General features: G+C 39.8%; 1 protein-coding gene across 4 annotated transcripts in view; it reads left to right on the plus strand.

Annotated features, from left to right (window-relative positions):
• fgf13a (fibroblast growth factor 13a) overlaps positions 1 to 5,157 on the plus strand; it is an 82,816-nt gene extending 77,659 nt beyond the window's left edge. For all 4 annotated transcript variants that reach the window (XM_079670264.1, XM_079670263.1, XM_079670266.1 and 1 more), the window contains 2 exons: positions 356 to 554; positions 3,195 to 5,157. In XM_079670264.1, coding sequence (XP_079526390.1) covers positions 356 to 554; positions 3,195 to 3,331 — 336 coding nt within the window. In that variant the 3' untranslated portion in view covers positions 3,332 to 5,157. The remainder of the gene's footprint in view (positions 1 to 355; positions 555 to 3,194) is intronic.
• The last annotated feature ends 19,335 nt before the right edge of the window (positions 5,158 to 24,492 follow it).

The following is a 24,492-nucleotide window of genomic DNA, read 5'->3' on the forward strand; positions in this document are numbered from 1 at the left end:
AGTCTTCATCCTGCCTGCATGTATTATTAATGCTACTCTGTATCTGTCCTATCACTGTTATCTATGATATAAAGTGATTCATTATTCACCACGGTAAATTGAATGAATAGCTTTAAAAGATTCTCAGGAGACAGAAAAAATCAGGACTTGAGCTTTGAGATAGCTTCTCGTTTCATGCTCCAGTGTGAATGGAAGATTCAGGGCAATGAAGCGTTATTAAGTTGCACTCTCAAGTAATGAACTATTGCATTTCAGTTGCTTCAGTTCGTAGCAGGATGTCAAAGACTCCTGAGACCTTTTGAATTACTGTCCAACAACTTCTATACACTGAAACTGCTTCTCCCTTTTCTCTCAGGAACACTTTACGCCAGAGTGCAAATTCAAGGAGTCAGTGTTCGAGAACTATTATGTGACATACTCCTCCATGATATACCGGCAGCAGCAGTCGGGCAGGGGCTGGTACCTCGGTCTGAACAAGGAAGGAGAAATCATGAAGGGGAACCATGTCAAGAAGAACAAGCCAGCAGCCCACTTCCTTCCCAAACCTCTCAAAGGTAAGCCTCTTTTACATTTTACTGTCACAAGACAAAGGGCCAGGTTGTGCTTTAATAGAGTTAGTCCATACAATGCCAGTTCCAACCATGTTGAACATTGAAAGTGTTTGAAGTTGCTCTGAGCAGCCTCACTTGAACACAAAGCTGTCCGTCTTAAATATTGCGGTGTTGTGTAGTTTGAATATGGGAATAAAAGCGCACATTGTGTGTCTCTCCTGAAAGGCACTCAGATGATCAAGGTTAAGATGCAAAAATAGTTGCGTCAAGAATGAAAAAGTTGTGTAGAGGGAGGAGGTATTCAAAGCTACTCAACAATCCAGTATGAGTGCAACGCTGTAACTATTAAATCTACTGAGGTTTTGAGTTATTCAGTCACTTTTCTATTTGGTAAATGGGTTGTTTCTCACAATAAGAGAATCATGAAAAGCTTTAGCTCTTCTCTAATTAAATGCCGCCATTTTCTCGATGGGGATATTCTGTTTCTAAAGAGTAAATGAGCTGCTTCCTCATGACCCTGTGACCCTGTACCATTTAGCATTCTCCTTAGAGATGCCGGTGTAGACCTAGCTTCCTGTAGCTGGTCACACTCTGCTGCAGACAAAGTGAGGAACAATGCTGAGCCTGAAGCAGCCGGAACAATATGTTTTTATGCTTTGAATAGTAGTGATTTTTAGAAGTACAGTCAAGTCAAAGAGAAGCCCACCCAACCAGGCTTTGTTTGAGGTAATGTGGCAATGTAGAGGACAGAGGGAGAAATCGTTTGTTCTGTTTCCTTTCATCTTCAACAAGACACAGATTTACCTGTCAACAGAGAGGAGACAGAGAGAGTCTGTTTTCACTTCAGTAGGATACAAGAAAAGCACTTCTTTACAAAGTAAGAAATAAAAGCCCAACCGATGACAAAGAGGACATTTTCTTTAGATTTTGTATTGCTGAATTATACGTTTTGGAGTCGTCACACATGGCTCTTTTAATGTTTTCACTAGGTTACAGTATGTTGTGTGTCCGCATGTAGGTATAAGGGTGGCTGTGTGTTTTCTTATATTTTCCTGAAATATTAGAAACTCTTTTTTAATATAATGCAGTCAAGGATTCACCAAAAGCCGTAACACTGCTCTGTATTTCAGCTTTGAGTTACCTTTTTTATTTCTACATTATGCAAATGTTATGCTCTCCCTATTTCGTCTCTGGTGGAGCTCATTCAGGCAGCATCCTATAAAGCTTCTGTCTGCCCTTTGAAATCGCTATGATGATCTTTTCACATGCATTTTAAAAGGGCCATCCAAAAGGTGTGAAATACACTTTGGAGAAATAACCAGAGAATAATTACATTGCAGAATGCAGATTGTAAAAATAAATACTGAAAAAGAAAAAGCGATTCAAATCATAGATATTTGTGTGAGACATTTAATCCCCAAAACCCTCAGCTGGCTGAAATAAAAAAGTGAAATATGTAATTTTTTAGATCCAACAAGCAAATCAATAATGAGAAAAATATCAAAGATGTAGAGTAAGTTATACTCCTTCTTTGAATTTAAATATCTATTAATGCACAATATTTACTACGTATTGTTTAGAATTTAAGTTCCAAGTGTGTCAAGTGGTTTGCATTTGGACATTTGCAAGGGAAAGAGAGAGAAATAAAGAAGAATTTCATCCAGCAGCTCATAAAGATTTAGAGGCGGCGGTGTTACAGGGCACCAATTAAAAAGCTGTCTCTGCATTGGCATCTCCTCCAGCCGTTAGTCACTTCTCTTCTGGTTCCAGTTTGTGAGTCGCTGCCCACAGCCTCTCATTCTGTCGTCCTCTGGATGAAGCAAGTGCAGCTCATGTCATTCAAACCCAAACAAGAAAATCCTCTTTTAGAAATTCTTGCTGCCTTTATTGGAAAATGTGTACCAAATTATTTCAAGTGGGCGTCTGCAGTTAAAACACAGGGAGATATGTGAATGAATGTAAAATGGATGGTTAATGTTGGGGATTAATGTTTAAAAATGAATAGCAGCAGTGGTGTTGAGGTGATAATCAGGTCATTCGCCACCGTTATAATCGTACAATACTGTCACTTAAAAAGGGAACTAATCATCAGCAGTTTCCCAGTATAGCCCTACCATTGATCGGTGTTTACAAAGATGATCCCTGGATTGCTACTGTAACAAAAAATGCTGGGCTCACTGAAGTGTCTGAAGGACTGCGTTTGCTGTTTCAGCCACACGCTTCCTTAGGACTGAACTTCAAATAGCATTGTAGGCTTTCAGGATGTTGATAACATCCTGAAACCAAAGACTCAGATTACTGATATTTCTTCTGAAAAGCCGCTGCTGAGATGTACATTGGGCCAATGCTGCAAACAAAGCAAAGCTAAAGCACTAGCTTCTTCTGAATTTATAATGCCATGCTGTGAATATAGGATTTTTTTATTTCAGCACCTGATGTTATCTCTTGAGTCAGCATTTTACAAGTAACTATGACCAAGATGTCATATTAAAACATCACTGGAACTATTATAACTACAAACAAATGCAGTCCCACTTTGTTGCTATCTATCTTCTATAAATCACAGTTCTTTTTTACTGTTGTTTCTTCAATGTACACAAAATATCAGTTTGTCTGATTCTCAATTGCTTTGTGTTTCCACAGTGGCAATGTACAGAGAGCCATCCCTCCATGACTTGACAGAGTTTTCCCGCTCCGGCAGCGGCACACCCACCAAGAGTCGGAGTGCCTCGGCTGTGCTCAACGGCGGCAAAGCCGCGAGCCAGAATGAGTCGACGTAGCCCGGCAGCCGAACCCAGGCCGGGGGCCGAACCACGAAACCTTACCTCCAGCAGAGCGTGAATCCAAGCAGACAACTCTCACCGATCTACGGTTCAGGACTAGCTACAACAACAAACCACACACGAACACCATCAATAAAAAAAAGAGTTAGACACCATCCTGGTCAATCATTGTCAAAAAATCATCAATAGTCAGCAATTTAATGTCACATAAACCATTCTGGACTCAAAAGACAAATAACATTTCTGTTTTGGTCTTGAGATTTATCCATTACTTTGACCACTCTCTTTGGTGATGATCGCTTACCAATAACTCATCTTTATCTTAGTTCATTGTTCTTAATTTCCTGTACACGATAACTTTTCTTTGGTAGTTTAGACACCAAGCACTCGTTCATCTTTAAGACAGGGACAGGAAGTTAGAGATAAAGGCATTCAGGGCCGCCAGTAATATTGCTGGACTACAACGCTTCAGTGGTACAGTACAAGCCCTGATCTTTGTCTAATCCATGCTTCTGTGAATACAAAGCCTATAAACTCCCTGGTGTGGCGCATCCTAGTGCTGCTGGGACTGTGGCCAGCCAGACGGTAGCTCTCCTGCGTCCTAGTGCACACGCTCAGAGACTGAGCTCTCTAGCATGGGAAATTAAGCCTATGTTCAGCTGACCTGAAATATAAAGCGACAGTGTGACGTTCTTGACGTTTTTCTTTTCTTTTCAGAAATGCCACAGCTGCATTTTAGGATTTGCTAATTTTTGGAATTAGCTGAGAGTTTTTTTTAAAACTGGTTTTGTTTTTGTCCCCTCTTGTTCTCCTCCCTTATCATTTTTAAGTATTGTATTTGTTTTGCTGTTTCATGATTGAAGGGGGTTCCGGCAAACCAAAGACAGAAAGAAAGAGTGTCCCTTTAAGCCGCTGAAAACCAAGCCAGGATAAAGGCAAAGCTGGAATTTTTTTCTTTCATTGTACATTTTTGATTAAAGAAAGCAAAGATTTTGTGAAAAAAGTATTAATGGACAAAGGAAGTGATTTTAAACACTTTGGAGTTGGCAACGTGCTTGATGTTGTACTTTGCTGATATGCTCGATGGCCGAGTTATGAAACGACTATTCTGTGTTCCCATTCCCTTTTGTTACCACTGTGTCACGATGTCTTCGTCTGTTGTCCCTGTGATCCGTTTTTCCTCTGTGCTTGTGTCATACTTCAAGTCTCCCAACATCCTTTTTTGTCGACCCCTATTGACTGATAAAACCATAGGAATATGGTTCAAGCCCCTTCCCAGGATGCTTGTTATGTGTTTCAGTAAATTATTGTGGTGACAATATTTTCTATATTTAAAAAAGAATACTGTGGACTTTTAGGTGGCTTAACATTTTATAGGACACCTCATATTTGTAAAAGTGAAAATAAAACATACAAAAAGGAACATCTTCCCTGTCTCGCACAGGGCATGTACAAACTAAATGATGTACAAAAATGACCCTTTTTGTGGGCTAAGTACTCTTCCTTTCAGCTACATAACTTTTTCTCTGGTACATGCTTCTGGGAGGCTTCTTTTCTTGGTTTCCTCCAGAGGTGGTTTGTATTAGGTGAACCTATATGTTGCATGGGAGAAAGCAGGGAAATTCTGGTCTAGAGCTGCATGATGTAGGCTATGTGTATTAACCCATGTTGGATCATGTGTTCCAAACTACCAGACTAAATCTGATCAAACAACATTTACAGGCAGACATTGTGGCTGCCTGATAACTTCCAGTTGTTTATTATTTGTTGTATACACAAAAATGCACTGAATAAAATGTTTATATTAAGATATACTTTTAAAATGTGTCAGACTTTCTTCTTTGTGCTTTCAAATGCCTTGGTGTAACATTGGGAGCCATGACGCATTCTCTCACTGTTTGAACACCGACGTATCACATAAGACTGTACATATGCCTTCATTTGCCATTGAGTTGAGGAGGAGAGTCTTATAAGGCTAAAAAGTTATTTTTCTATTAATCAGAAAACTAGACAAACAGCCATTACAAAGTATTCTCCATTGCAGCCTACTCCGTAGCTACTCTTAGGCTGGAGAACAGCAGAGAAATCACATCAGAATTTGATCAATTCAGTCTAATAACATTTGGAAAGTCTAGAAGAGCAGAAGGATTGCATTTGTTTAATCTCTATTCTATATAAAACATAGTCAATATTGAAGTGTAAGGGTTATATCTTGAGAAGAACACTCTTAAACCCATAACATTTTCATTATTATGATTTATACATGTACGTATATCTTGATATTATAGACATTGATCAAAAAACATATTGTATATTATTTGGTTATTGTGCCCTAATGCTGCCTTGGCTCAATATTGTTGTAAGTTAAGAAATATCAGTTTGAACTGTAATTCCCAAGGGTTGATCTTGATATTGTTGTTTCGGTAAAAGGGATCATATAGCTTCTCTTCACAAAAAATAAATCATGTGTGGGCCAATGCACAATATCATAAATCCAGACCTGATCTGTTTCAGAGCTCACTCAAAGTAAAGGCAGCTGCAGGCTGTGCATGTTACATCATTAGATAAGTAAAAACGTGAAAAACAATCCATTTTGATGGGTTGAATCAGAACACGGTGTCTTTATGTGCAGAGAGGAAGTGACACGAGGTAGTAATTAGCTGCCGTGTCAGGTGCCACTAAAACAAGCCTGGGAAAGAATGATCTGAATGATGGCATGACACGGTGTTAACCTGCCGGGCTTTTTAATAAGGTCAGCCCTCTCACTCACTGCCTCTGTCATCTCAGGAAGAAGCACTTTCCTTAATGAGGGGTTTTGTCCATGATCACTCTGCGTTGATTGTCGCCTACAGTACATGTCAGGGATGGTAAGGGTAAAGAGTTAATTAATGTGACGCAGAGAATAAAGCACTGTAAGAGGAAATTCACTGCAAATCCTAGTTTGTGCGATGAAAAACACAACAAGAAAAATGAGGTTGATCTAGTTGTCCTAAATCGATATGTTGCTGTTAGTTTCTTTAACATTTGTATAATAACATGAAACAAGCTGACTTTCTTTTCATTTTAAATCCACATTTGTTTATCATATTTCATCAAAACGCATCATAGACTGCAGTTGCAGATACAGATCTTTGGTCTGTGTGCCATTAATTTGCCAGCTAGATAAAAAAAATGGATTATGAAAAAATAAGTAGGAGAAATGTCAAGATAAAGATTGAATGTGTAGTTTTGCTGGATCTGAATTTGAGTTAGAACTCTAAAACGTTTTGTCATTGTACAAAAGAATAAGCGACAAAAGAGACGTTTTGGTTTCTACAGCACAACATTACAGGAAGATCTCCTTCCTTGGAGTGTGAGATAGAGTAGGCATCATTTTCGTCTATGGAGACTGCCTCATTACGCCCATTGCCAGCAGAGACAGGAGAACTAATAGGCCTATGTCATTTAGGCCCCGATATGATCTACTTCATCGTTCATTTAGTTTGACATCCCCCTACTCCCTTCATTTCCTTTTGCCCATCTCTAGACTCCACTCATTAGCATGGGGCAGTCCAATTCATTAACGGAGGCTGCCTGCCTTATTCCGAGGAGGCTATGTAAGGAACGGCCACTTCCACTCTGAGGTATATCTCTTTCTCCCTTTCCCTCTTTCTCTGTCTTTCCCTCGCTCACTGACCAATCAGTTATTCTGCCCTTCACTTCTGGCTGGACTAATGAGTCTTCATGGAGCCCCAAAAAAGAGCTGATATGCTAATCCTGAAGGGGCATCTCATTCACATACACACACTTATACGCACATCGAGCAAAGCTATTGCCACTCCAGTGTGCGAGGATTTGAGATCTGGAGTGAGATCCCACTGCTATAATCTGTAACGAATCAGGCCAAGCTGATGGAGCTGTGATATATGTGAGCAATGTGTACCTGTGAATGCTATAACTCATTACCCCATATCACTGCCAGCTCAGACTGACTGGCTTCATTCCTCACCCTCTCACCCAGTCTCCCTTTCCGTCTCCATTTTTTTCATTTTCTTCCCAATTGCACTTTGTTTTGCGGTAAAATTCCATGGGCAAAAATTACATGAATTTCTCTATAATTCTCTTTAAATTGCAATATTAAATGACTTAGCTCACTTCCTGATTACTGGTGCTACTTTACAATTGTTATTGACTGTATTAATGGATACTAAATTATTTCTTAAGGCTTAGCAATAAAATATTTGTATTGTGAAAGTAAGCATTAATTATAGATGTATTGACATTGATTATATCATAAATACAAATGTACAACCTCTTTATGGCTATGCTAAGGGTATGTGCTATTAAAGTAACTGTATTATAATCAGATTTAACGGTCCCACAGTAAAAGCTATAAAATAAACCATTTTAAATGTTATACTGTTCTTTATTGGGATAAAGTCTTCTCAACCTACAATGTTGATATAACAGATGTGTCTTGTTGCCATTTATTATCATTTTCTTACAGTGTTGTCACAAGGTATGTTGTACAGAAAACAATTTTCCACCTGCCTGTCAAGAAGTCAATGCATGAAATGACTCTAATTATGAAATTTGCTACTCATCCATTTTGCACACAATTTAACTTAGTTAAAACGCAGCTTCCCAGAAATATTGAAGCTTTTACAACCTTCGAAGAAGACGATGACATCCTAATGTAATTGACTGGGTGACGCAGATCCTCCCATGAGGGGCAGCTGCAGCTCTCATTTTCTTCCTCTGCTCCTTTTATATATCAGTTTCTTGTTGACGATTTAAAAATAATTTTCCTTATCAATGGTAAGTTATGTGAATATAATATGTTGTCAAGAATTGGTTTATTTGAACATTAAGCTTTGCTGTCATTTTTAAGTCCAAGTCCCTGAGAAAATGAACTATACCAAAACAATCAGGAAGGAAAAATGAAGCTAGCAGCCTAAAAATAATGCCACGCTATTTGTCTCTAAACCCTGGAGACACACTAAGAGTAAACAGGCATGAGACTGCGGGCAACAAAGAAAATGTGATAGAAAGGCTTAACAGCGAGATAAATAAAGTCGCACAGTCAGCTACTGTTGGGAAACAAAGCTGAGCATATCCCTCCTGGGGAGAATACAGCAGAAAAGTGACACTTGAGTTTAGTTATTGTCTAATAACAGTGCGTAGAGCTGCATTGTATGCCTGAGCTCACAGATGAAAAACAAACAAACAAAATAAGCCTATTAGGTGACAGCAGTCAAAAACACAAGCCGACTAACATTGCTTCAGCAATAACAAAATGGTCAGGTGGAGAACTGACTATATTGAATAAAACACTCCACCTCTAATGCGGAAAGTGCCAGGTCTCTCAATCCCACCCCACCCCGTGCCCTTTGAGAGCCGAAAACCCAAATAGAGTCTGCTGCTATTTGTCCCTCTAACACCCTCTCTTCCATCATACTCCCTTTGTGGCCCCGGTTGGCAACAGAAAAGGCAGAAGCTTCATTCTCAACAGATTACCCAGAGCAGAGAGTGTCTCGCACCTCTGCTTATCAGACCTACCAACCCATCATCGCACCAGGGACAGGCGGGGAAAAAGGGTAAGACACTTTCCCCAGAGAATGCATATTGATAAGATCTACCACAAATAGAAGACATCATGGTTACCCCGTTAGAGGTGCAGCACAGCCGGGGTGTTGCATCCTGCTTATTCATCAGGCTATAGTTAGATCTAATGTACTTGCTTATCACAGATGTGGGCTCTTCCCACTTGCTTTTACTTACAAAAAATACATTGGAACTCATAATTTGTGACAGTGTTTTGTTTTGTTGGATTTAATAACACTTGATTTGACTAAGTGCTGAGTTATCATAAAATAAATACAGTGTATTACTTTAGGCGTGATGATTTTAGAGCATTATATCATGCATTCACATCAGTAAACAGCTTAGTGTGTAGCCTTTTTACACATAAATCCCAAACTAACTTCAGAGGAAAGCTATTTGGGGATTTGGAGACCCCAGCCTGTTCAAGTCAAAGACGTTCCCCCAGGTTGGCAATAATAAACTCTCAAGCTGTGCTGAGAATGCAGATAGAAAATGTATTTATACCAGTAGCTTGGCTAAATAGCATGGTATGGCTTAAAAGGCCGCAAAGTGCACTCGAACTTTGGTCCTATCTATCTGAACACTCTATCTGAACGCTCTCAGTTTGTACGTGTCAACGATGAATCTTCCACGCAAACCAAAGTTAGCCATGGAGTGCCACAGGGCTCAGTGCTCGGACCTATTTTGCTCACATTATATATGCTTCTGTTAGGCAATATTATAAGGAATCATTCTGTAAACTTTCATTGTTATGCGGATGATACTCAACTATATTTATCAATCAAGCCTGATGAAATTAATCATCTAAATAAAATTCAAGACTGCCTCAAGGAGTTAAAAACGTGGATGACCTTAAATGTTTTGATGTTAAACACGACCAAAACTGAAATTATTGTACTTGGCCCGAAGAATCTACGAAACAAATTATCTAAAGATATACTAACTATGGATGGCATTAATTTGGCCTCCAGTGAAACTGTAAGGAATCTTGGTGTTATATTTGATCAGGATTTATCCTTTAACACCCACATAAAATCAATTTCAAGGACCGCCTACTTCCATCTACGTAACATTACAAAAATCAGGCATATCTTGCCTCAAAACGATGCAGAGAAACTAGTCCATGCATTTTTTACTTCAAGGCTGGATTATTGTAACTCCTTATTATCAGGGTGTACCAAGAAGTCAGTCAAGTCGTTTCAGCTGATTCAAAATGCTGCAGCTCGTGTACTAACCAGAGTTAGGAAAAGGGACCACATTACTCCTGTTCTGGCTGCCTTACACTGGCTCCCTATAGAAGCAGGATATAATTTAAAATTCTTCTTCTCGCCTACAAAGACCTTAATGGGCAGGCGCCATCTTACCTTAAAGAATTCATTATACCCTACTGTCCTACTAGGGCATTGCGTTCCAAGAATGCAGGGTTGTTGGTTGTTCCTAGAGTCTCTAAAAGTACAGTGGGAGCCAGAGCCTTTTCTTATCAAGCTCCACTTTTGTGGAATCAGCTTCCAGTTTGTGTTCGGGCGGCAGACACCCTATCCGTTTTTAAGAATGCGCTTAAGACCTTCCTTTTTGATAAAGCTTATAGTTAGGGCTGATTAGATTCAGCCCCTAGTTTTGCTGATATAGGCTTAGTTTGTCGGGGGACATCTTACTTCTTCCTTCTCTCTGTCTATACCTGTGTACTCTCATGTTCCGATTAACCCAGCTTCCCCAAATTTCTTTCTTTTTGGTGTCTATATACGCCGGGATCCGTAGTCATGGAGGATCCTGCGGTCCTGTGTCATGGATATCGATTCCTGGATCTTGAGTCGTGGCTGTGGTCCTGGATCATAAGTCCTGGATGGATATCCTCGTGGATTCATCTTCCTATTATACACACATGCATTTCCAAACGTTTGGACTACCTATGTTGCAAATGTATTATCTTTTCAATTTACACACGGCATCTATTGCACGTCAGAGGGATCCCTCCTCGGTTGCTCTCCCTGAGGTTTCTCCCATTTTTCCCTTTAAACTGTGCGGTTTTCTCCGGAAGTTTTTCCTTGTACGATGTGAGGGTCTAAGGACAGAGGGTGTCGTATTGTCATACTGATATTCTGTACAAACTGTGAAGTCCACTGAGACAAATGTAACATTTGTGATATTGGGCTTTATAAATAAACATTGATTGATTGATTGATTGATTGATTGATTGATTGATTGATTGAATGCGGATAAAAACCATGGAAAACACATTACAGTATTAATCCTGGCTACACTGTATATGGGTCTGTCTATACATCCATTTAATCATATATCAGTTGTAATAGTTCTTTAAATTAATGCTTGAGTATTCACAGCACAATGCTGTGCGTGGGTTGACCCCACTCAAGCACTTATAGTAGAGTTCCCCATTTCAGTAAGGCATGTCTTCTCAAGAGAGGAAATACAGTTGCTGATTTTTTGCTTGAAAATATTTGCGAATCCAAGGATGCCGGGCAGGATAATAGCATTATTGTGACAGACCCCTAGCACTGTACTATCTGTAGTTTTTTAGATAACAGATTTGACCACCAGAGTATAACATATTACACATAAACTGTTGGAAAATATTTTTTTTAAAACCCTTTGACTGGTTCGAACAACTTTTGCTGAATCCTGAAATGCCGTGATATTTTGCACGCCTGTCATATGACATAGTCCTGCTGCACATCTGGCTTTCTCAATGTTTTATCAGCGATGATGTGACATTGAGTGATCACATATCTCAGTCTCAGCCAGGAAAGTCAGATTAACATTACTATAATCCAGACAAAGAGAGAAACCCATTTATTCAATGGATAATCCTCAGTTAATAACATAGAGAGCAGCTTTGGATGTGAATTATGCATAATGTAAGGAGGAAATGTTTTCTGTTGTGTATGACAGCTGTTCTCATTAGAGTATTTATTATGTTTTTGCCCCCGTAATTAATCCAAGTTGTATTTAGGTTAAAAAAGCCAGATGTAGTCTTATTGTTTTATGTTAAGCTCTTTTATAATTTCAGAAGGGTGCGGGGAGTATTCAGTATTTTGTGTGCCCATTTTGTAATATAGTCTCCTGGGGTTTAAATCTGGAGTTTGTATCTCTGATTATGATGCATTTCCTACAGGAGGATTATTAAATGTCAGTGGAAAATGTTATCTGCCAAGAAGCACTTCCTCTTTGAATCCAAGGAACTGACACTAAAGCCTGATGTTTACTGTCGGGGATGTTAGAATACTGTTTGTGCAACCGAATATCACCGGGGCTCTCTTATTATGTATTGGTATGATGTTGTAATGAAATGTGTATATGCCACACTTCGAACAATAGATGTAGTGCTTTCATTTAGTATTTTCGATCACAATTATTTTTAAATCTGTTAAAAGTTATGAGGATTTGTGTACTACAAATTCAGTACTTGCTAGTGTCTATGGGAAAAACAAACACATAGTGTTACAGAGAGTTGAGGGTGGCTGTGTGTGTTATGTGAGAGAACAGGATCAGAGACATTTCATCTACTTTGATATTGTGAGTTCAAATAGCAACTACTGTCCGCAGTCATACCCTCACTTTTTACACACCACTCAAAGGAAGAAAGATGTTGCATTCTCAATTCATCTCATACTCAACTTTTGGGTCTTGTTTTTGAGATATTCTTTCATCAGATCCAATGAACAGATCCATAACAGACTCACCCTGCAACTAAACATATTATACCCTCCATTCTCAGTTATTATAGTGTTTTCTCTGCAGTCTTCAACACCTTCATCCCCATTGCTATATAAATAAATGGAATCCATTCTTACAGATAGGGATATCAATTAAATTGAAATTTGAGGTATTCAAGAGATTTCCAAACAACCAGCATGGTGTGTTATGCAACTACAGTACATTTCAATACTGCTTTCATCTTTTGTTTCACTTATTCTTTACCTGTTCCAACAGGATTTGATTTAGAACATTTTACCTCAACTTATTCAGAACTCAGTCCTGCAAAGCCAAGTATTCCCTCAGGACTGGAGGAAACACTTGCAGTAGAGCTAATTTCCCCCTGCCTTAAATAGCACACTCACCATGTCATCTCCAGCACTGTGAATCACCACCTTCAATTAACCATGCTCACGATACAATTGTATAATCATTGTTTGAACAACAACACTGTAAGGGAAACTTCTGCAGCAAGACACGAGGAGAGTTGGAGCTTTGATGTCAAACACTGGTGTTTATTACAAGTATCGGCCGGAGAAATTCACATCACAAGTCACAGCAGCCAGAGATTCTAACTGCACTGGTGGGTTGCCATGTCAAATCTGACCAGCCTCTCTCTCTCGATAGACCTTTTAACTAGTTTACAGAGAGTTAATCCACATATTGGGGGATGGTGCGTAAACACCTGGGAACACTGGAGATATCCCCAAAATCTGTAAATACTGAATCACTTGTCTTTGGTGCTTAGAAGCCAGCGTTCTCACAGTAATAAAACCCTCTGTGACCGATTGGTCAGGCCATAAAACTGGTAATATCAACAATAGCTGAGACTTCCCATTCCTTAAGACAGATAACAGAATCAGGGTTGGTCGTAAACATCAACACACAGAAAAGGTTAAATATCTTAGGAGTAAGGAAGAAATATTCTAGAACAAACACGATATTTGCATATATTACAAAGTTTGCCACAATGCACTATTTCAATATGATATTGTGATAGTATACACCCATTTAACATCTACACTTATATTAACTCACAAAAGCAACTCAAATTTGACAATCTTAAGAGTTTTATGATCTGTTGTTTTTGGTTAAAACAACACAAATGTACCTCCGGTTGTTCGCTATTAAATGCCACATTTCTCATCACTGTTTGAATGTTTAGAAAGGGGGTGCACTTAGATGGAAAAGGTGACCCAGATGTGCCAGAAGAATTTCAGAATAAAGAAGAATTTTGTAGATAATCATATGCACCAATGTTTTCACTACATATTGGATCGTTGATCATTGACTTTATCCATACTGATTGTATAATTACACCATTAACATTCAGCAACTTAAATGATAAACAGCATGCTATGTTCCCAGTGCAAAGTGAAGAATCTCATTCTACTAATTTCCTGTCATTCTTGTCTTTGTTAGCATAATTTCCCTATATATGAAGTCCAAATGCATTTTATGTAGCGTTCGACTTTATGCATGTCCGCACTCCTTTTGTTAATAACCACCTAATTTTCCCTTTGTTCTGCCTGGTGTTCTGCCCCCCTCCTCTCCATCTCCCGCCTACCTTTCCCCTTGTACTCGTTTCCATGTGCAGGAGGGAATCCCAGCTCTTGCCTCACTGCAGTGGATGAGGTCAGGCGTTACGTAACGGGGAGCGAATGAGCCAGACAGCTAGCCTCAACCTCTGCTCACATGTAGTCAAGCAATAAGCCAGGCAGTAAGCAGGCAGGCAGGGGCCTCATATCTAATATTCATGAGGCTTCTGCAGCACAAATATTCTTCCCCTGTTACAGTACAGTAGACAGCACTTGGTAAACGTCTGCATGGGGAAAACATTTTGCATGCAATCCTCCATCGTGCATCATTAAATCCTGCGACCGCAACACCCTGAAAAAGGGAGCTGGAACATGGAGTACCATATTTGTTACAGGGAAACAAGAAACAAGTGCGCCTGAGGGAACATTAATGCAAACTCAGATCACTGCCTGTCTAAACAGCAAATATGTGTTGAATTAAGCGGAACAGATGAGACTGGACTGTCTTCAGGATATCTGATATAATCAGTGTCTGTGATCACATAATGAAATGTGTGTCATACATTTTGATATTACATTGAATATGCATCACTGGTAAACAGCAAGACTAAATCAAAATGTGTGAAAGATGTACTCTGTGATGTCTGTCCCTGTCAAAACAACATGAGCGGCTTTAATATCCTGCTCGAGTGACTGCCGCAAGCCGAGGTCCGGGAATCAATCAATATTGCCGCCATTTCCTCTTTTACGAGTGCATACCCAGTAACAACTCCACACAAATAAACATTGACATTACACATGTGGTGTTAGAATGAAGTGAGTGAAAAGAGGAAGAAAAAAAGGACGTAGGACACGTGTGAGCCAGACAAAACTCAAAATGGACTAATAGGAGAAGACAAACAAGCAGAACAGAAAAAGGGGAAACATTTCAAATTTCGTGCAGGGAAGCCATCTACCCTTGACTTTTGGGGGCCCTAAGCGAGTTTTGGCTTGGGGGCCCCCCTCACTCTAGCGCGTTCTCACTACAAGCAACACGGAACCAACTTTTGTCTTATGATGTCAGTATAAGCACAATATTGTATAAATAAGCATATAAACACCGTGGACCTAACCTCCTCTAGGGGGGTCCGGGGGCATACCCCCCCGGGAAGATTTTTTTTTAAATATTGAAGTTAAAAGCATCAATCTGGTGCACTTTGAGAGCAAAATTAAGAGATCTAAGGATACATCTCTCAACACCCATATGAGACAGAACTGTAAACAGATTTTTCTTTATGGATATTTTACAAATCACTCCCCTTTTAAATTGTATTCTTGTTTTGTCATATAGTATTTCATAACTGTTTTTCATGTATTCTCTCTGGCTGTCCATCTCATAATGTTCACATAGAAACTAGCTGTCAATAGGAGTATCATTCAGAAGAATTATAATTTCATGCAAAAATCTGTCACAAAAAGAGGTTGCCCATTTAAATTCAGGTGTTGTTATGGCAACGTCAGTGGCCAAACAGCCACATTTACTGCTGCAAATACGTTCAAACATGCTGTCGACACGTAAAGCAGTGGCAACTATGCCACCATTTCAGCTGACTTTTTCTCATAAATACTGTCACAAAACATCCATATATTTCAGTGCTAGGTTGATGATTAGCTAAACTAACTATGAAACACTTTAACTGACAGGACTCAGGATCAACTGTGTACTGTAAGGTAGCTTCTAGGTTCATGTCGAACAGTAAGTCAACATTTTCCAGAGAGCTTTCTTTGAAATCACCAGGTAACGCTAAAAAACATAACATTTAAATTGTATGACAAAGTGTTTATTTAATATATCTGGCTAGCTATAGCTACTTGCTAACGATTTAGCTTACCCCCGCGATTCAAAGTAACGTCAACGTAGCTGTAATTTATGCTTTGCTTACATGTTCGTATAACTTGGAAATGTACTGACATTTACATACCTTGTTCACCTGGCTCAAGTGGTGGCTCTGGGGTTGTTGTGTGAGCCACCACTTGAGAATTGTCATATTTTTTAAGACATTTTTTTCTTATGTCCATCTTCAAAAACTCTGAGTCCGACTGACAGTTTATTTTAAACATTGTCACAGCTCACAGGATAGGTACCTGTCAGCCAATAAGACGGATGTTTATTTCCATTCAACTCTCTGGTTGGTCTGGTGCCTTGCCTCTGTTGCATTCCCTGAACACGGGAAATTACAATCCTGCCGTCCTCTCATGATGAGGTTCAGGTAAAGCACGGTTAATGTATTATATGATTGACTCAATAATATAATACATGACTTTGAGAGTAGGGAATCTAGGCATATTAACACAATTAATTAAAGATACTTATCACAGCGACGGTGTACTGAGATGACAATTTTTTCTGTTTTAATATATATTTAATAATATTAAAAAAAAATGTTCATGTTCTTTTTGTTGTTGCTAGGGGGCCTTTAGTGGCTGCGTGGCCCTAAGCGGCCGCTTATGTCGCTTAATGGGTCGGGCCGGCTCTGCATCTATTTCCTCATAAGGTTGACTGCTTGCAATAATTGTACGTTTCCGAAGGGCATCACGGATGTGCAGGTTACTATTCTGCTAAAGCTGAAAGCATTTCACCAGAGGCCAGCAGAATAATATACAAAGAAGTATCTTGTTTCATCTACATATATTTGAGGGAAGGGCAATACTTATTTGGAAAATGTTTTTGGTTCTTAAAGGTTTTTTATTGTTTTGGGCATGACAAAGGAAAATAAATATTCAAAGACGTGTGTATAAAAAAGGTCTTTCTTATCTCATGAAAATGAATTGCCATTGTTGAGGTAAGATATTAATGTTATTTCCAGTGTACACCTTTATTCGTCAATTGTCAGATTAACTAGAACAGACTAGATGTACTGTATGTCCAATCACTAATGGATTATTTGTACAGGCCAGTCACATAAAATGCGTGTCCATCTTCACACACAGATCTCTCGCCCTCTCTCCTCCCCTACTCTCTCTCCCCCTCTATCACACAACTCCACACTGCCTCCACTCCCTTTCCACATTATTACAACACCCTTTCTCAGTTTCTCTCATGGCTCTCTGTTCTGCTATCTCTCGGTCTTATCTGCTGCACACAATCACTTTCTCTCTCCCTCCTAGAGCTTTTCTTGTGTGTTATGCTTCTGTGTCATATCTTTAGCCTTTAGCTAAGTGATTGTGTTCTGTGTGCTACACACGATGTTGCGGAAACTGATTTCAGCCTGCCACCTTTCCCTTCAAAATAATAACTTGTTGATTCTACTTCAATCGTGGGACTTGTGGTTAGGACCAATAATGCACTTGCTTTGGGATTGGTGGCTTGCATCCCCATTAACAGCTCTGCCTCAGAGCTCAAATGTACCAGGAAGTTGATATCTTGGCCAGCTGTCTGTCAGCTCTATAAGTGGAGCTGGAGCCAGCAGCCCAGGGAGACCTTCACAGGGAATCTGATCTTTGCAGGAGGGAGAGAAGAGCCCTTGTGTACAACCATGCACCACATGAACAGATTTCCTGAGGTCATGATTTTCACTTTAAATGGCTTCATCCTTAGCAGCACAAGCCACTCATACATTAATCTGAATGGTACAATGACGACAGTGTAGTAGGAGACAGACCAAGTCATCACAGTTGTAGTTTTCACGCGAGATATGGACCGAAAATATGTCTTTGGTGATGCGCATTAGCATAATGATATCAACTGTTTACATTGGGAAGCAAATAGTTTAGCTTGTTTCACCAAGAGGCAGCACAGTCTGCCAGCTCACTGGGTGAGCCTGGCAAGAATACGGCATCTTCACCACCCACTGGTAATCAGCAACACATATGTACGTCTGCGCACTAAGGCCCACACAGAAATACATACTAGCCAGCATTGCTAGTGACATTTAGCAAAACTCTTTCAAGAAATGATTCTATAGGATAAACTCAGAAAGTACACACAGACCACCATGCAGGTAAGATACTCAGTAAAACATGTGCATTGTCGTGTATAAAGCCATAACCTGAAATGACAAAGGAGGACAGATCTGATTTAGTTATTCTGCTCTGCCAAGTTGTTAAAGTATAATCTTTCACTTGGTGTGTTAAAGAAAGTTTTCAATATTGACTCACATATGCCAGACAGATTTTGCTGCAATGCGTTGAGTGCTGTGGGTTTAATATTTTAAGCATATTGCCTTTTTGGCTACACCCCAATCAGGGGAGTAACAGCAGGTTTTGTAAGTGGCAGCTGTGGGAAAAAAGACGGGTTTGACATCACTAACGTAAGTGTGATCTAATATTTCTGCCCTCTGTGTTTCAATGAGCTCAGTCTGTGTTCATCTTGCCAAGCCATGACATGCATACACTATAATTGAATCATTGATCATCTTACTGATGTGTGATAATGCTGACTATGATTTTAATGACGGTATATGGGCACTTCCAATAGGCTCAAATGTGCGTAATGGTAAAGCAATGACAGCTGCTCTGGCGCAGTAGGAGAAAACTAGCCGATGCCAAACAGTTGGTAAAATTGCACATCTTAACCCCTCCTTTCATTGGCAGATAAAAAATGGGGTTGGTCGTTGCATGAGAGCATAGTTTATGAAAGAGATTGCTGTGGTGGGAAAATATGAGTGTGTGTGTGTGTGTGTGTGTGTGTGTGTGTGTGTGTGTGTGTGTGTGTGTGTGTGTGTGTGTGTGTGTGTGTGTGTGTGTGTGCCACTGTATAGTTGCATTTGTCATTACCCATTATAGCTTATTGCATGCTAAGAGGGTCTTAGTTGAATACACATATTGCCTTGAGGCTCTGTAGCCACTTATAAAGATGAACCTGTCGATGAGGTTGCCAGAATCGCTTTGCTTTTTGTTGTCACATGCATCTCATTACATGCACCTTAATTATGTTCATGTCAGCAATGCTGTCATTACTTCAAAACGGCTAAGCATGGCCTTGCTCAACCCCTAAATAATAAACATATATTGTTAAACAATATCTGTAACCACGTTAGCCTAAATAGATATGTTGTTTGTAATTAGAACAGGAGCTCATAATTACAGCTTATAAAACGCATTCAAACCGAGCTGTAAAAAAACACAGACAGTGATGGTTAGGGTAAAAGAGAAAAGCTACTAAGAAAAAAGGATTGTTAATTTATACTTGCCCAAGAAGTCAAATCCGATGCAACTTATTACATCAATAGTCGTACTGCATTGAAACAGGTCCCCACATTCTCAATTTGATGAGGAATTCTTCAAGCTTGAGAGGTTTATAATTTTAGTGCCGACAAAGTAGGCAGCACATACTACGACTTTTGTTCCTTATCATTCAAACGGGCAAACAGGGTCTGTAGTATGTTTGGCCAGGGACATACATATGCCTGAAAGAGACGGAGACAATGAATCTTCAGCCATGATCTTGAACGGGGTCTTGGAAGGGGTCGGGCCACACCTCCGTTCCATCTGCAGTACAATGATTGGCTGATGAGCTATTTTGTCTCCCGCTGTCGGCCAACGATGAGTGATCTCAGTGCATTAAAGCTATGATGAATGTAGCCCAATGTAATATATACATATTGTTTATACAAAAATGCACTCCACGACTCACAGAAAAGTAAGATAAATGCAACAAACTACTACCCACTACTGCTGTAAGGTGCTGGACAATCAAATATGTACAATATATGTAATATACATGTATCCTGTTAATAGTAATATAGATATACACATTTGCTGAATATGAATTACTTTGAATGTTGTGTATCTTTGGGCATTTTCTGATGTTATGAGTGTGCTTGCTGGGTGTTGATTCCCGCTGACTAAAGTGGGAATTGTGAAGGCTCTGTTGGTGTTGGTGATGAGGATTGAGGTGGTGGTGGGGGGCGGGGGTCCCTGAAGGTATGAGTGCTGATAATCAATCTCGCTACCTGAGACACAGAAGAAAGAGAGGCCCTCGGTGAATGGAGGGGATCCTCTCTGGTTGTGTTTACATCAGGCAGAGGGAAGCGGGAATGACAGTTTGGGTCAAAGTGAATGTGTCTGTGGAATTAATTTGTCTGCAAATGAGTGAGCCAGTGAGAACGAGGGACACTGATGAGTGGGTGTGTAATGTGGATGCTTGGTTAGTGATTGTTCATTCTCAGTGCCACACTGTATTGACACACTGCATATGTTTCATTAGAGTACAGTACACTGCATAGTAAAGCACTGGGTTACGTTTGTCTCTCCAACAAATGAAAAGCAAACAAAAGGATTTATCTCAGCAATAAAAATACCCTTGACATTATTTACAAAAAGAAGATGAGAGAAAGAGAAGGAAAAGGAGAAGGTGGGTCAGTCATCCTGGGCAGCCCACAGCAAGGAGTCGGTTGCCATGGTTTCAGAGGAGTTGGGGCTGGTGTTGTTGGGCGGATGGGAGGCAGGCAGCTGGTTGCCTAACAGCAGCAGATGGAGCAGCGCAGGTTTCCAAGAACACAGGCACTGTCCCACGCCTACATGTGTCATACCATTCCCGTCATCGTTATCCTATCCAGGCAAAGTGCACTCTCAAACACACACACACACACACACACACACACACACACACACACACACACACACACACACACACACACACACACACACACACACACACACACACACACACACACACACACACACACACACACACACACACACACACTCTCTCTCTCTCTCACACACACACACACACACACACACACACACACACACACACACACACACACACACACACACACACACACACACACACACACACACACACACACACACACACACACACACACACACACACACACACACACACACACACACACACCACTCAGTTTGGAGTCATGACGGGGCTTCAGCGGACTTTTAGCCTTTTATGTGGCAGCATCTCCACCACCGGAATAAAGAGAACACTCTAAAAACAAATGCTTTGGCTCAACAAAGAAAATCAACGCAACAGTTTGCATCAATGTTCATTGAGTTATGACAACTTCTAATGAAATTGTGTTAAACCAACAAACTTATTTGAGTTAGGGGAGAAGGCTTTTCCTCTACAATCAGCGGTGTTTTTAATTACCACTTACTTAATAATTGGTAGCATAAACACAAGTTTTTAAGTTGATTACTCCAAAGATCAAGTTGTTCCAACTAGTTTTACCACATTATTTAAAAGGAATTTCAAGTTGTATGTACTTAATTACACTCATTCGGGATACAAGTTTTTAAGTTGATTACTCCACAGATCAAGTTGTTCCAACTAGTTTTACCACATTATTTAAAAGGAATTTCAAGTTGTATGTACTTAATTACACTCATTCGGGATACAAGTTTTTAAGTTGATTACTCCAAAAATTAAGTTGTTCCAACTAGTTTTACCACATTATTTAAAAGGATTTTTATTTGTATATACCGGTACTTAATTACCATCATTGTGAACACAAGTTTTTAAGTTGACAACACTAATTCGGCTGACTTTTATATTTGATCCAATTGGTATATTGGTATATTTACACCATAACGGCGCACAGCTGATAGAAAGGGACACCTGTTGAACGTTATTGAAATGTATTATTTTTTATTATTAGATATTACTGTAATAGGAGACACAGACAGACAAACTAATAAGGCTTTATTTAAACATTAAATAATAGTTAAGGTCTTATTTTGAATAAGAAAAAAGCCTACTGCATGTTTAAGCACTTGTTTTAACTGATATTATACATATGTATTATACTCTTATAAGATGTATGTAGATAGTATAAGAAATGTGCAGAATACGACACATATTGATAGATGTCTTGTAATGCACTGTTGAGGAACCTGCGACCCAAGTTTTTCATCTCCGACCTTGTCAGGTATTGAACATTCAATAAATAAAGAACACAGAATTATTAAATATAAAACACAGAATTTGTGTGATTATACTAAATGATTTACAAATAAACACCATTGCATATTTACAACTGTTACACATGCTGATGTAACGCAAATGTTTCCAACTTGGGATCAATAAAGTATATCTTGTCTTAAGATGATCGATGGCTACTGCCATATTTGCAAAAATTGCCTCTGAACCTTGACAAGTGCATGTTTCAGGCTTATCAATTAACTTAATTAATTAAGGAGGGGTCACAGACATAAGACCAGCTGTTAAATAAAGCTCTTCTGACCTTAGCTGTCATGTGGGTATATACTGTATTAATGCTGCCCATATGGGCACAAGCAATTTTCACCCATTTATTAATTATATGTTTTAAATTTGAGTGTTTCCTATCCCCTAAACCTCCAGGGATGTACACAGTTTAATACTGGCAACTTCTTATTATGGGAAATACGAAAACGTCTTTTAAAACTACAACTCCCAGTAGAGACGTGCCATAGATAGAGAACATGTTGCGAAACACACAATAGCCAGTATGTGTAGTTCTGGGGACGGGGTGGGGGAGGGGGGGACGGGTGGACCCGTTCAAATCCAGTTTTGGACTGTCTGCCGTGGTTCCATCCCATTTCAAAGTGCTTTTCGACGCTCGGCGTAACCCTCGTCGCACACTCAAACATCCAATCACAGAGCTTGAGGACTATCACAGGGTTTGTCAAGCGAAGCGGAGAGAACTTCCGGGTGTAAAATTCTCTAAAGCAACTACTATGAGCTGCTCCTATCCTCGGTCCTGACGGACTCCAACTTGTGTTTATTAATCAAACAAATAAATAAACACAAGGATAATTATGTGTTATTGTTGAGTAAATAACAGTGTGTGGTTTAGAAAATAATACAAAATCAGAAGGAAAAAACGATTAAATAATACAGATTTCAGTATTCTGAGCCCCGACTCTCCCCATAACTGACGGCAACAAAAGTCCTACATAATTCAATTAAAATAAAGAAGTAAAAACAATAAGTGTGGCTTGATATTGAGTAAGAAAAATGTTGATAACCGCTGTGAGAATGGATCTGCAGAGAGCATTTCGCCGCGATCCCAACTCGTCTTTACCAACGTTCAGGGAGCTCTATGCAAGTCAATGGGACGCCCTGCCCGTTGAAAACTGACTCTCAAAGGGTACCCTGTCTACAATAGAGTGACAGGGAGGGGCCCTGACCGACCTTCAACATGTGACGGGTTGGGAGTGAGAACGTGTTGGTTTTAGTGTAGGCCTACCCTCTCATCTTTTTTGCAGGTTCCATACAATATTTGAACTGGTTAAGTGAAGAGCAGAAGCCACTTTTCAAATTGTACAAAATCCTTTTCCCATGCCATTGCTGTCAACACCTATCCATGCTGAACGTTCCTAAGATATTATTGATTGGGGTGTTACCAAAAGTGCAATATGCTTAAAAATGTAACTGACAGAGAGCAGTGCTTTTGTCCTGTGTTTACAGTGTTACACTGTGCCCATGGATTTTATTTTATTTCAAGATTTGTAATTACTTCGCTAAACTCCTTGAAAAGGTCCTCTTCATTTTCTCCAAGGTACACGACAAGGCAGCGGATGGCTATAGTTCTCTGCGTACTTCAATTGTATTAATTGCTATTTTTGAAAATGGAAAAAAAGAGAAATTACCTAAATTAATATATTCTGAATGGGTGACTGTCAACAACTTACATTTAAATGACAACTCTAAATGACGATCCTACCTCAAGAAGCATGTCCTTGATCTGCTTCACAATAACCAAAGTATTTTTACACTCACAGTTTTTTTTTTGTTTTTTTATACTGTTCATGCTCACTGCTTGTAGCACTTCGGGATTTGAAGTCAAATATGAAGTGCTTTATAAATGAAACTCATTATTATTAGTAGCCTCAACTACTTTGTACCCTCTCACAGAACTATTCACAGTTCAAAGGCTGCTGATACCTCATTCACACCAACGCAACTCTTTTCACACTGCCCAGAGTCCGACTGGTGATGCGTCATTGCATCATCGTTTGCGTCATGACGTAACCGTTTGCGTGCCTGCTTCATAAAGCCAAACCGCGCGGAAACCCCTCACAGCTGACACCGACAACAACAACAATGGCCGATTGTGCTCTAGCTTCCTCTGTACCTCTTCGGAAGACCAGATTCCCAGTAGGTAGCTGGTTTCTTCAGTGGACCACTGCTGCTTGTTAAGTTTCTCCATCGTTCTGTACAAACTGGATAAAACGCCGGCTTTTTGTTGTTGTTCAGGAGTTGATCCCGCCCCTGCCCCTGTCCCCGCCTCGACGTAAGCGTGACGTATGCGGTGCTTTTGCTCTGGCCGGACAATTTTTGGTGCTTGAAACGAACCGGATTCCGGAGCTAAGAGGCTGCTCCGCTGCGGTGTGAAC

This window comes from Notothenia rossii (genome assembly GCF_949606895.1).
Source record: "Notothenia rossii genome assembly, chromosome: 3".
Taxonomy (NCBI): Eukaryota; Metazoa; Chordata; class Actinopteri; order Perciformes; family Nototheniidae; genus Notothenia; species Notothenia rossii.